The sequence below is a fragment of the Bactrocera neohumeralis genome, chromosome 3 (genome assembly GCF_024586455.1).
Source record: "Bactrocera neohumeralis isolate Rockhampton chromosome 3, APGP_CSIRO_Bneo_wtdbg2-racon-allhic-juicebox.fasta_v2, whole genome shotgun sequence".
NCBI classification, from domain to species: Eukaryota; Metazoa; Arthropoda; class Insecta; order Diptera; family Tephritidae; genus Bactrocera; species Bactrocera neohumeralis.
The window spans coordinates 27,670,551-27,684,647 of NC_065920.1; the positions used below are offsets into that span (position 1 = coordinate 27,670,551).

Genomic DNA, 14,097 nt, shown 5'->3' on the forward strand with positions numbered 1-14,097 from the left:
CAAAAGGTCTCCGAAGTTTCGGTTTTTGTGCTAAAAATAAGCAACCACAAAAAGCAAGCTTTTTTTCTATTTAAACCGTGCCTAAGTGAAATTTATTTTCCCATGCATATAACTTGCGCTTTCTTGAAATTTTGCCTTAGGCAAGTAAAACTACAATTTTGAAAAAATCATATTTTAATAAAAAAAAATTCGCTCTACAAAAAAGCTCTTAATCTTTTTTTCCATAAAAAGCCTACCTTTAAGAGTTATAAGCAGTTAAAGTTATGCATCAAATATACTGAGCATGCATACAAGTCATTCAAGCCTACTGTGTTGCTCATACGACATGGTGTACTATGTGCTATGAATTTGATGCATAACTTTAACAGCGCATAACTTTCAAACGAAAGGTTTTAAGAAAAAAATTATTAAGACCTTTTTTGCAGAGCAGAAAATTTTGTATTAGAATATTGACTCCTCAAAGTTGTAGAAATATTTGTTTTGCAGATAAAAAATTTATTGCAAAAAAATCAAAAAATCCCATATAAATTATAAGGGAAAAGTAAGTGATTTACGCACGTTTGAAATTGGAAATAAAGTGCTTGTTTTTTTAGAAATATTTTTTAGCCAAAAACTTAAACTTCAGCTGGCGTTTGCAAAAACAAAATCAACTTGACAAATAACGGACACACAAATATATATACATATATAAAAATATATATCAACAACAACGTATTAGCTAACATTTTTTAAATAATAAACTATAAATGTATAGCGGTACTAAACATTAATATAAATATAAATATAAATATAAATATAAATGTATTGCTGTCCACTTAGCTCTTACGTGATAGGTTAACTATATTATACGAAGTGCGTTCGGTTATACTTCAACACACTAATTTTGAATGTTTGTTTATTTATTAAAAAATAATAATTTTGTTGCAATGCAAAATGCATTAAGTTAAGCGTAATATGATTGAACATAAACTGATATGCATGTAAACATTTTACCGTTAGCGTTACTATTACAAATTACATAATAAAATATTAATACGTATTATGGCTACTCCGATTATTGTAATTAAATTATTATTATTATTATATTAAAGAAATATTCAAGTTTTAATTGCTATTATTATTGTGACTCAAAATAAAAAAAATCCAAAAAAAAATCAAAAATAATAAAAACAATACACATATATATGAATATGTTGAAAATATTATAAAATATATTAAAAGAATTGTCATAATTTAATAAAAATGCCACGAAAAATTATGAATGGAATATACACATAACGAGTTTTAATGTCTCTTTTAGCTGTTATGGCAAAAACTACATCGAATTTATTTTGACAAATCGTGTGGGGCTAACAACAATTGAGCCGATATAAATTCTAACAAAAAAGCACTCGTAATACATTTATGACAATGATTTTTCCAGTCCTCAAAACACTTTTCATAAGCACTTATTGCGATGGCCTTCAGCTGCTTCAACGAATTTTGTTTTATCTCTTCGATTGACTGAAAACGGGTTCCACAGAGTGGCAATTTCAGTTTAGGGAACAAGAAAAAATCACACTGAGACAAATCTGGTGAATACGATCGTTGATCGATGATATTCATTGCCTTTGTGGCTTTCAGCTTATCGGAACGAGTCGAGCAAGAAAGTGTTTCATATTCAAAACATCCATCAGAATCATTCGTACGGACTCGCGAGAGATGTCGAGCTCTTTTGCTATCTCTCTAACACTTGCCTGACGACTTTCAAGCACCATATCCTTCACTTTTTTATATTTTCATCAGAGGCATGTCTTCAACGATCTCTCGACCGTCTTTTGAAGGCTTTGTACCACTCGTAGGATATTGTTTTTAAGACAACTGTATCACCATAAACCTTTTCAAACATTCACAATGATTTCGCACACAAAATTTGGTTAGAAATACAAAATTTGAGAAAAATTCTTTGTTCGATATTTTCATCCATTGTAAAAATCCCAATGCACTAATGAGGTCTACCGACTTAAGCAGCCGCTGCAAATAAAGTGGTTGACAGAACGCGCTCATATTTGTCAAAGTAATTAAAGACAGTTTTACCAACCAGCAAAATACATTTTTTGGAAATATTATTTACCCTGGTCTTGAAGTAATAAAGAAGTGGGTCATTCACTATTTCTGCTTGAAAAAGTCTAGAGTGGTCCGTTAGCCTAAAGATAAGCACTCACGAATCCCTGAAAAAGCTCAATGCGCTGCTTCTCCAATGAGTGCTCCCCAGTCACATATGCCTCGTCGGTATGTGAGCAGAGCAAAAGCCGCCACAAGAAATGTAATTGAAGGAGGAGAGAATGTCGGCGTGTTCTTGTTCGAACCCCTTCATATGTTCAGCTTCCCTGAGCCTTACAGCGGACTTCATAGCAAATTACCTGCAAGGAAGCTGTGGGTAAAATGGTATTAATGTATATTGTTTGTGTAGTCCGCAGTGCACCGGAGATGCCTATGAGAGTTGCAGCCTTTCGATTGTCATCCATGAGACGAATACGTCATAGAACATTATTGGCTTAACGGTTTCGTAGAGCCTAAACACCAACTTTAGTATGAGCCCCCACCTTTTTCCCATAGCTTCTCTACAGCTATATAAGGCAACCGATTTCTTCCTTACTCTCTCCTCAATATTATACCTCCATGAAAGCTTTCTGCTAAGAAAAAACTCTAGGTATTTTCCTTTATCGACTTGTAATATTTTATTTTCAAAATCACATTCTAATTCTTGAATGTTGAAATTAGGGAAAACCGATTCCAAATATTTCTAACTTTCCAGCTCTAGATTCGAGTTTAAAATTTCTTCCGATTCAGAAGCAACTTTACATAACAGAGATGAAGGATTATATGAAAAAATCATTTCAAAACATAGTCGTCATTTAGAATGTACACACTTTTGAAATTGCGGGTGCTCTTTTCAACTACATCCAAAACAACGAATGAGCTGAAGGTCGATAAAATATTTTGTTTCTATGATTCTTTTTGCTGATGATGAATATATCTAAATGTACTAAGGTATTTATGGCTCGAAAATAATCAGAACTATCTCAATGAGAAAAAAATGGTTCTTAGAATTTCTTTACTAAATTAATACATAACTATAAGCATATATATTTTTTGCTAGCGTTTTTAATTAGAAAGTCTATACATAGAGTGTAAAGTCATTGCTGCTAAAGTCAGTCCAATCAATGTGAGTTTTGGCCAAGCATTCGTTGTATGATGAGCTCCATTAAGTGGCGCGTGCACATTGCAAAGATCCTCGGTGCAGACAGTACATGAAATCAAATTGGCCCAGGGTACGTATGGATCGGGTGTATCACAAGCTTCGTCTATATTTTCTGGATCACCGAAATAACAGCTACGACGTATATAGTAACGGCGGCCATCCACTGATGTAAAAAATAAATACAATAGATTTAAAGAGTTAAAGCGATATTTAATAGTGTTTTGAAAATTTAGTAAACTCAGCGAAATTTCATTGTTCTTCGCTTATAATTGGTTCAATCAGCTGATCTTAATTTCAAGACTCTTAGCACCGGTAGTTGGAAATGCTCGGTCAAGCATCTCCTTCCACGCGATAAGTGTTAAGGTTTACTAATAGTGATAATATTCATATGCATATATACTTACAGCCTTCGTGCACCTTCGTCAAACAGCCGGTAGCTGCTATGCGGCGCTCGTATTTATGCAAATATTTTGGCATATCCACGTCATCGCAATCAGTTTGTGTGACGCCATCAGGATCGAAATATTGATTACAGCGCGGATCATTCAGCGATTCACAGTCGTAGCAATCAATGCCGTAAGCTATTGTAATGTCATAACGGAAATGTAATGATATGTGATTTGTTTAATGAAACCTTACTTGGATTCAGTGAATTGTTTTCACTTACCAGTTGATATGAAGGCACAAAGTGACACAACTGTTAAAATTGTTCTCATCGCAAAATGAATGGTCGATCTTCGAAATAATAAGATATTTGCGTATGTCTAGAAGAAATTTTAAGCTAATAGATTCGCTTGCTCACAAGTTGTTTTCTTTATTTCAACTAGATCATAACTAAAAATGTTCAACGAAATCGAAATTAAAAAGTCAAGAAATTGAAAATAAAATTTATCTCTTCACAGACCATGGCCGTGAGCGATATCCATGTACTTGATTGTATATATAGGGTTTTCCAATAAGAGTGATAGGATTTATTAAAGAAAAAACACTAATTTTTAAGGATATATAAATCATTTTTATTTCATGTGAAGTACAATCGATACTATTAAGTTCTGAATATGAAATCATTCAAATGGCCTCCTCGACTTCTTTTGCTGGAACGAGTTCGATGAATCCAATGTTCGAGTATTTTTGCTACTAAATGAAGTCGTAAGCCATGAACAGAATGTTGACTTCTAAAGCTTGAAGAAAGTCTGCTTTAGTGCTAAAGACCAATGACTTCGAATAACCCCACAAGAAGTAGTCTAATAATGTTAAATCATAACTTTTCTGGAGGCACTTCGATGTCACAATTTCTTGAAATAATCGAATCCCCAAACTCTTCTCGAAATAATTCGGTTGTTGCGCGTCTTGTTGGAACCAGACGTTGTCAAGATCAACTTATTCCAACTGCGGCCATAAAAAGTGAGTTCTCAACGATCTATACCGCACTCCATTTACTGTAACGGTGTCATCAGCTTCAGATCACCAGACAAAAAACCACACCAAACTATCAATTTAGATGAATGTAATGACACCACTCAGATGAAAGTGAGCCACATCGGAGACAAGATGATTTTCTTTAAAAATCGTTTTTGTTTTCAAGTTGTTCCAAGGCAAAATTGTGGTCCAATGGCTTCAATACTTACGAACGTATTGGAATCGATAAATTGCGTTCTTCAGCAAAACATGCCTGAGATTGATGAACAACTCGACGAATAGTGAGCACAGGTGAACGATTATTACGACCATAAAGTGGCGAAAGCGCACGAAAAGTTGCAATTGGAGAATGTTTACTTTGATAATAAAATTGAATAATTTGAAAACGATGGTCTTGGGTATATCTTTTCATGATGAAATTGTAAACTGAATACAATAAAAAAATTACAGTTCCCGACATATTAAAAATGACCTCAACGACATTTAGAAATCGTATAATCCCTATTGGAAAACCCGCTGTGTAGGTATGGGTAATAGGGTGGGTCAAAAATACTGAAAAATATAAATAAAATAAAATACTGAAAAATATGTGTTTAGATACAACCTCTGCGAAAATATCTCCAAGTTTGATAAATATCTCAATTGTGACGGAGAATTCTTCCGCCTCACGGTTTTCTATTTCCTCTTATTATTAGATAGAAAAATTCATAACTCGCTTCTATTACTTGAAAAAATATCTGTCTTCATAGACTTTGTAGGAAATTGAATGCTCTACAAAATGGTCTCATACGAAATTTTCGTAAGAGGGTTGAAGTTTGATTATTTTAAATCCAATTGGTGTGGATTTTGATCTGATGGACCGATGGGTCCGTATTTGACACATTGTTTCATTTCATTGTTTCTCATCAATTTTATAACTTATCAGGTCGAACGAAACAAGTGATATTTAAAGATAGTTTATTAGCATCAACCGTTGCTCTAAATGACTTAGAGACCCATATACATATCTTTCACATTCTCTTTACATTTTTACATTAAATAATATGTACTTTGATATATTTGACAAAAGTGAACCACAAGACAGTCTGGACCTTTACAGATAATTAGTAGCACTTTAGAAGCAGTTTAAGAGGTAATCGGTAGTAAGTTTCAAAAAGTTTTTGCAAAGTATAATATCTGAGAAATATATAAAGTATAATATCTGAGAAATATTCTCTAAAAATTTAAAGTCAATTTGGTAAATACTTTTTGAGTTATTCGCTAATTAACAAAGGCTTCTCGAACTCACTGAAACATTCGTGTAAAACCTCAAATATGTTTTTCTAAAAACTATGTATCTTGAATATTTTTCCAAACATTCATAATTCACTTCGAGCAACCCTAATAAACATAAATACGCTTGTGTTCCTTTTAACTTATTTTTATAAATAAATTATTAACTCAATTAGAGACCCAACTCGATGAGTATGTCTTGTTTATATGTGACAAAAACAAAAGAGAGAGAGGGAGAGGAAAATTTTAAAATAAAACAAAATTCTCGCAATAATTTGTTTCCAAATATTTTGCGTTGGCGCGAAATCGCTGCAGAGAGGAAGGGGGGGGTCATCAAATCACGAAATCTTCAAAGAAAATAAAGTTTGTGCAAATACGTATGTACGTTGGGAATCAACCGGAAGTAGCTCTTTTTTATTACCCAAATAAAAATGTAATGGTGACCGTTGATTCTGACCAATTCAGCGACTATTTGTTTCGATGTGATTTTGATGAAATCAGTTTATCGCGTTGGTTTATTTTGGTTTAGCTCTAAGCTCTTGCACTCCCTTCTAAAAATTTTCGGTATTACCTTAACCTCCTAGAACACGAATATATTTTATAAAACCACTGAAAGTACCAACAGCCGAGAATGTTTCATACTAAGTTAGGTTAGATGGCTGGTCCGTTAACATGTCGGGGGATCACACTTGGATTGTTTTGTATAGTCCTTTATGAAGCCAGACGAGGAAATCCTGTAGTTGGATATCAGTTCTCGGTAAAGCGTTCCGGACCAATGAATCGTGAGCTTCACTAGACCTGAATAGTTCACTAAACATCTTACGATCTACCCTGGAACGCTTGCTGAGCTGGTCTAAGGCGCAACAAACCAGTAGTGAAACGCAAGAAGCCAACAGAGTTTCTACCCGTTCTCATTCCGCAGTTATTCAGATCCACATGTTCCCTGAAAGCTCATTAGTCTTGCGATTTCTTTCAGTACTATATATACTTGTATGTAGTAACTCGGTGTTAGAGATAAGAAGTCTAGACATACCTTCACTAGTCTTAAGCAAACAGTCGACGAGCTCAAGGCTAATATCGCTGTCCTACTGTCGGAGTGGATAGATTTATGGCAGCCAATTCCGTTCGGAAGACGCTTCAGAGGACAGAAAGCTTAAAACTGGAGCTTTTCATGCATTAGGTTTACTTTATTTTTCTTTTATTTAAATATTTTGCTTTACTACTCGCTACAAAAACAAATAACAAATAGTATTTCGCTCAACATCAATAGAGGAATTCAGCTAACTTTATGTCTTTCTGTTGGAGCTGGATACTGAAGAGAGCAGAGTTGAGCTTCTGCATTAATTTACAACACATCTATATTTTAGCTCAGCCAATGCAAAAATTTCGCCGTAAACGCAAAAGAAACGATCGCTAAATACTGCGGCCATGCCTTCAGTTGGTGACTGTGATTGCAGAAGTCCTCATTGTCGCAGACATTACACGATACCGGCTCCGCTTGTTCTGTAGCAGGATCCAGTTGGCAACCGCTGTCCGTGTCATCCATGTCACCGAAAAAGCAACTGCGTTCGATCCTCAGCAGATCTCCCACTGTGAACGAAAGAAAACAAAGACACTTGCATAATTAGAAATTTTATTATAAAATTTTATTTTATTAGAAGACTTCTTTAGGGTCAGTATATATTCATTCTTTATCAAGCTAGCTTTTTAGCCTTATTTTGGACTTAATGCGTTTTTTGACTGATACAGTTTGTAAGTTTGGATGCATTATAAAATCAGTCTTACCAAGAGCTTAGATTCCAATAAATAATTTAAATAATATGTTACAGCATACATTTAGTTACCTTTATAAGACCGCTTCATACAACCTGTTGCGTTTCGTAAATCAGAGTCGTCTCCTAGAAAACGCGGTGGCGGAACATGCGAGCAATCCAATTTGAAGTAGTTTTCCTCGTCGAAGTCATCTCCACAGCTTGAGTGGTAGACGGATTCACATGAGTAACATTGGATGGCCCAAGCTATTGGAAATAAGAGAAAAATTACATATTAATTTTTATTTTGAGTGCAGATAGACGACTTTTAATAAGTGAGAGCATACGTAAACTGAAAGTATGCTTTATCTTAGCTTTACCAAAGCCCTCGAGAGTATATAAATAGTAGTAGCAGAGTCGTGCAAATTTATTACTGAAATAATAGCGCGCGTTGTTCAATATGCGATCGACATAATCGCCCAGCGGAATTGGTAAATCGAGCAACAATAGATCCCCGAAGTTGTCGAAATATGTATAACCAGAGAACTCACATTGTATGCCTCTATTTGAGTTCTTCTTCTTCTTAATTGGCGTAGAAACCGCTTAAGCGATTATAACCGAGTTAACAACAGCGCGCCAGTCGTTCTCTCATCCGAGGCTGGTTATAGCTCTTCACTGGGGGTGTTTTTTTACGTGGCGGGTCCCAAACCCAGCGCACAACCCTTGTAGGGAATGTTTCGCCTTCTCACTTTAGCTCGCCTTCGAACGGATGTTCTTAGGCTACCCAGAGGATACTTGGTCAAAAACCGGAAGTAGTGAGCTGCTTGAGCCATGTGTAAAAGAATCGTTTCTGGCCATTCCCAAGTGAATGGCGATCAGAGAACTTTCCTCACTTGCGTGAACTTCTACACATGACTCCATCCTCCGATTTAGTTACCATCCCTTAATTGACCATACCTTAATTGATGCTTATGAAGTGAAAGAATCTGATGTAATATGTTGATATGATGGAGAGGTAGGTGAGGTTATTACACCGAAATACAAAAATCAGTTTATAGTTTAGTTTAGTTAAAAACTACTAAAATTGAGATAAATCTATAAATAAAATGCGCCAAAAAATCGCAAGATATATTAGGGAAATTCGGACAGAATCCTTTGCTGACATTAGTATGCCACTGTGCCAAAAATTAATAGAATGGTATTTTTCCTAGCGACCATATACCTAATAGACCGGCTGACTTTATTCCGCATGTATCGGCAAATATATCTTAAAAAAATTGACAGAGCGTGTTTTCTATTACTGACACATTTTTCTGGCTAAAATGTATAAAATAGGGCAAAAATTTGCCTCTCTTCTTCATTAGACACCACTTATGCGGTTATAGCCAAGTTTACAACAGCGTGGCAGTCGTTCTTCCTTTTCACTTTTTAGTGCCAAGTGTAGCTATGTCGATCTCCACTTGGTTTTTCCAACGGAGAATAGGGATTCCTCTCCGGGGTACTGCGTTGAATACTCTCAGGGCTGGAGTGTTTTCATCCATTCGAACTATAGATCTAGCCAGCGTAGCCGCTGACACTTAATTCGATAAACTATGGCAATGTCGTCAAATATCTCGTACAGCTCATCGCTTCATCGACAGGAGATATTTCGTCTAGGTCTCGTTCACTATCAGACGCATTTGCTTCGCTTACGAGGTATGACAATTAAGTAATGAGACTGATTCCATAAAAACCGTATATTTGAAAGTTATTCTACAACTCTGCCATCCCCTTCAAAGTAGTCCCTTGGGCAGCTATACAGCGATTCCAGCGCGTTTTCCATGCTTCGTAACATTTCTGGAACGCTTCGACTGGGATGTCCGCGAGTACCCTCGTCACGGCCGCCTGGATGTCCGTAATCGACTCAAAATGGGTTCCTTTGATCACCGATTTTATTTTAGGAAACAAAAAAAGTCACAAGATGACATGTCGGGCGAATAAAGCGGCTGTTGCAACACGGCAATCCCTTTAGAGGCCAAATACTGGGACACGCTGAGGGCGGTGTGGCACGGCGCGTTGTCGTGATGAAGGATCCAGTTACGAACGATGTCTGGGCGCACCCTGTTGACTCGTTTTCGCAATCTTTCGAGTACTTGGTTCACAATTTTCCCCGGTGGAACGAATTCTTTTTGGACGATTCCACGGCTATCAAAAAAGACAATAATCATCGTTTTCACCTTCGACTTGCTCAGGCGAGCTTTTTTCGGGCGGGGGGCGCGCTGACACAATCATTGTGAGCCTGGGTACGACTAAGAGCGCTATCACCATACACTCTTACAATTTTAGCGTACGTTTCCGAAGCTAATTCGCCTAATCTGGCGCAAAATTTTATCGCGACGCGTTGCTCTTGATTTCGTTTTTCCATTTTCGTGACGAGCACTACAAACACACGTCTACTCAACTTGACGAGCAGGCGAACTAAACAAGCTAGAGCGATGGTACATATATCAATGGAGAGGAGAGGGATTCCGGAAAAAGAGAAAGGGAATTTCAAGGTCACAGGTTTACCGCAACCGCGCCAATAAAATCAGTCTCATTACTTAATTGTCAAACCTCGTATTTTGTCCAACCTGGAGAAAACAGAACTAATGGCGCGGTTTTTATAGATAGTTAAATCGATGTCATTGACATACACCAGCAGCTGTACAAGCTTATAGAAGATTGTACCTTCTCTATTCAGAACGGCTCGGAGAAGTCCTTCCCGATCTTGCATTCAATAAAACTAAGATCAAGATTTTTAAACATCATATCATCTTTCTTTGGATTAAGAATAAGTGAAAAATACATAAAATCGGATCAACTACCCATATCTCCCATACACCTAATATAATATATGGTTTTCAAACTTCCGGTTGACATTATACCGTATAAGTATATTGATCAATATGTAAGATATCTTAGCAATATTAACTGAAGGTCTTATTTGTATAGATTAAAGTTTAATGCTAAAAATATGTCCAATTAGTCAACAAATTACCCAATCTCCCATATAATACATTTAATGATTTTCTTTATTGTAACAAACCTCATGCCGAATATGTCGGGTACTGTATATAGGACTCATATATGTATATATTTTTAAAATTGCTTAAAACTATGTTCTCGAGTATACCTGAGTAATGTCAAAAGTTAATCTAAACAGTTTATACGTTTTCTGTTCCAATATATCCTTCATAATTATTGAACTAGATGAGTTCATACCTATAATATAAAATAATGATATACAAAATTGATTGTTATTCATTGTAGGTCCTTTTCTACCACTCAGCATCTCCTCATAGTAAAAAAATATGTTTACTAATACTATCAAGTTATTTTAAATGCTTGCACGGACATATGGATGAACTGACAACCGGAAATCAGTTATTCATCTCATTTCTCTTTCTACAAATAATAAGTTATGATCCACATCCTGTTTCCAGCTCACACTGTCTAATAAAGTAGTATACTTTGAACATCGTTTATTTTGGGAATGCAATCTAACACCTTTTATTTCAAGGTTAAAACGGGTAAATTTAAATTGTATGCTTTTCCTGTCATATTAATGAAAAATTATAGTAAAACCTTTACGCGAATCTAAATAACCTTTGAAAAGTATGAATTTAATGGGGTAAAAAAAATATGGGAAATATACATATACATAAATATATAAATATGTACATGTTTATATTTTATGATGCCTGACTCAGTTCTCCTCCGACTGAGTTCGATCGTTTATTGGAGAGACCTACCGGTTTGTAGTGTATTTTCTTACTAAAGAACAAACAAAACTTGTTTAATTTGTAAAGTGTTATTAATTGTCTACTAAACTATAATTGACATTTTATTATAAAGTTTTAGTAGACTGTACCTTCATACAGTAGCGAAATAAACCCATTTTGTGATTTAATGGAAAAGCAATCTTAAAACGTTGTAATAAGTCAATTGAAAAGTTTCCGGCCTGGGGCTTAGATGGCGCTACTAGAACTATATCCATATGATTCCATAAGAGTTTCACGAGTTTCCGGACATTGCGCCAGGAAAATCAGCCATCAAGAATAGGTACGTTATGTTTAGACGTTGTGAAATGGGAGGTAAACGCATTGGCTATCGACGAAAACACCAAAAAAGTCCACAAAATAATTTTGACGTACAATAAAGAGAAGTTGCTCGAGTTAACAGGCACTCTAAAGATATCAACGGAACGTGTACATCACGAATATTTGGGTATGAGAAAGCTCAGTGCAAAGTTGTTGCAGAGCGAGCTCATTTTCGTTCAAAAACAACGACAAGTTGGTGATTTGGAGCAGTGTTTGGAGATGTATGTATGTAATAAATCCGAGCGTGGATGTATGACAATGAATGAAACATGGCTCCAATCGACAGTCATTCGAGTGGACTGCACATCATGAGCCCGCTCCAAAGCGTGTGAAAACATAACAGTTGGCTGGCAAGGTTATGGTGTCTGTATTCTGGGTTGGGCATGGAATATTTTTTATTACCCACCGTAAAGAAAGAAAGACTAACAACTGCGACTATTACATAGCGTTATTAGACCGTTTGAAGGGCGAAATCGCCGAAAAATTGCCGCATTTGAATAAAAACGGCTGTTTCACCAAGACAATACACCGTGTCACAAGTCAGAGAAAATGATGGCAAAAATCCATCAATTGAGCTTCCGCGTCCACCGTATTATCCATATACTATTTCCTGCGCGCAGATCTCAAAAGAATGCTCGCTGGGGTGATCGCATTCTTTTCTTCCCAAGGTGTTGTTCGTTTGGCGGAGCCCTCGATATCGGACTGCTATTTCATTTAGCTACCATACAAGCCGAAAGATCAGAATCAAGTGCTTGTAAGGAAACATTTTTTGTTTACCAAGATATCTTCAGGAAATTTGGCATGTATCATTTCCCAGAGTAGCGATGTTAACTCTGAAAATATTGTGCAGATCGAGTCACTATAACATATACATAGCTGCCATACAAACTGACAAATCCAAATTCTTCTAACGAATCTTTTGTATTTTTAAGGGTATTATAGCTTCAATGCAGCCAAATTTAAGGTTTTTTTTTTTGTTTAGTGTAAAAATGAACAACAAAGCATCTCAGGCCCAGATGGTATGAATCTGAAAAACCATCAACAGTACCTTGACAAAATATACTCTTGATTACAACAATAATTTTGCATGAATCTGCTTGTACAACGCCTGTAAATAGTCAAAATGCAGTTGAAACCCGATTGTCATGTTCGTAATAGCTCAACATTTATCTTAAAAATACAGAAAACATAAGTTATTTTCAACAATTTGCTATACTAACCATTCACGACCAAACTGAGCAACAAAGTGACTAAGCAAAAAATGCGCTGCATCTTCTTTACGTGCGTCGTTCGCTTACACTTTTGAATTTATTATCCCAGATTTTAAAATATCGATGATTTATGAATGTATATGCATATGTGTGTGTGTGTGTATGATACTCGGATGCAGAACGCGAAATTTATTGCACAATTAAATTCGACTGGATGCCTCTGGAAGCGTAACATACGTTTCATAAGCACATATGTACTTGTATGTATGTGTGTATCGGGCGTATAAATAGCTTTCGGTTTCGGAATTTTCTGATCTCGTTCTATGCTGATTTCAATATACCGTAGCGTAGTAAAGATCAGGAATTCATATTTTCACGCGAAAATTAAATAAATCTAATAATGTAACAATCACTGTTATGCATACAAACGCTTGTACTGAGTTTCAAATATTAATACTTTTATAATTCTCCAAGAGTGCTGAAATTATTTTACAAATTGCTCTTGTAGTTTGCTCAAGCCACTTTTCCACTTTTCCACTTTCCAAACTTTTTATTCTTGTTTTCTTTTTTGTTGTTTACTAGATCTTTCTCAAACTGCCGTGCTGTACACTCTCTTTCTCTACTATATTCCCGATTTTTCCAATTGTGCTGAAAATGTATTTCGTAATCATTTACACGGCATAATTCAATAATTTCGGAACGCTCGTTTTCCAACCACACAATCACGCGTCCGAATTTGTACTGCCCCATGTGTGTAGTTTCCAAAACCCCAGAGACAATTTTTAGACACGATAATGCCGCAAATAATTAAAACTCATTCCGCACACACACGCACACATATATATATACATATATGTATATATATCGGCGTATAACTATGTGAGCATGAACTTATAATTTTCCACATTGATTTGACGCAGCACCTTTAAATGTTTCGATACCCATCACAAGTCTCTTGCAGAGGATTCTCCTGCCTATTCGTTTGTACGCTGCTCGTGCATTAACTCACGTTTATATGTATGCAAATAGCCACACATTCTCCACCATAGTTGTGCTTTCTTTTATTTCCTCTGCTCTTTTAT

The 14,097-nt window shown here is 35.8% G+C and overlaps 2 protein-coding genes across 2 annotated transcripts; both read right to left on the reverse strand.

The window, feature by feature from the left end:
* Nucleotides 1–2,798: 2,798 nt before the first annotated feature.
* On the reverse strand, nucleotides 2,799–4,084 carry LOC126753311 (uncharacterized). Its single transcript, XM_050464664.1, has 3 exons — nucleotides 3,912–4,084; nucleotides 3,649–3,825; nucleotides 2,799–3,407 (listed from the first exon to the last, which is right to left on the reverse strand). The coding sequence occupies exons 1-3, from the start codon at nucleotides 3,958–3,960 to the stop codon at nucleotides 3,148–3,150; spliced, it is 486 nt and encodes a 161-aa protein (XP_050320621.1). The 5' UTR covers nucleotides 3,961–4,084; the 3' UTR covers nucleotides 2,799–3,147.
* Nucleotides 4,085–7,101: 3,017 nt separating this feature from the next.
* On the reverse strand, nucleotides 7,102–13,893 carry LOC126753316 (uncharacterized). The gene is made up of 3 exons (XM_050464668.1): nucleotides 13,025–13,893; nucleotides 7,780–7,953; nucleotides 7,102–7,525 (listed from the first exon to the last, which is right to left on the reverse strand). The coding sequence occupies exons 1-3, from the start codon at nucleotides 13,074–13,076 to the stop codon at nucleotides 7,299–7,301; spliced, it is 453 nt and encodes a 150-aa protein (XP_050320625.1). The 5' UTR covers nucleotides 13,077–13,893; the 3' UTR covers nucleotides 7,102–7,298.
* Between the last annotated feature and the right edge of the window lie 204 nt (nucleotides 13,894–14,097).

Coding starts and splice junctions, on each gene's coding strand:
- LOC126753311 (XM_050464664.1), bottom strand. CDS start 3,960: ATGAGAACAATTTTAACAGTTGTGTCACTTTGTGCCTTCATATCAACT. Junction 3,826..3,911: donor TTGTGCCTTCATATCAACTG/GTAAGTGAAAAC, acceptor ACATTACAATAG/CTTACGGCATTGATTGCTAC. Junction 3,408..3,648: donor GACGAAGGTGCACGAAGGCT/GTAAGTATATAT, acceptor TTTTTACATCAG/TGGATGGCCGCCGTTACTAT.
- LOC126753316 (XM_050464668.1), bottom strand. CDS start 13,076: ATGCAGCGCATTTTTTGCTTAGTCACTTTGTTGCTCAGTTTGGTCGTG. Junction 7,954..13,024: donor GCTCAGTTTGGTCGTGAATG/GTTAGTATAGCA, acceptor TATTTCCAATAG/CTTGGGCCATCCAATGTTAC. Junction 7,526..7,779: donor TATGAAGCGGTCTTATAAAG/GTAACTAAATGT, acceptor TTTCGTTCACAG/TGGGAGATCTGCTGAGGATC.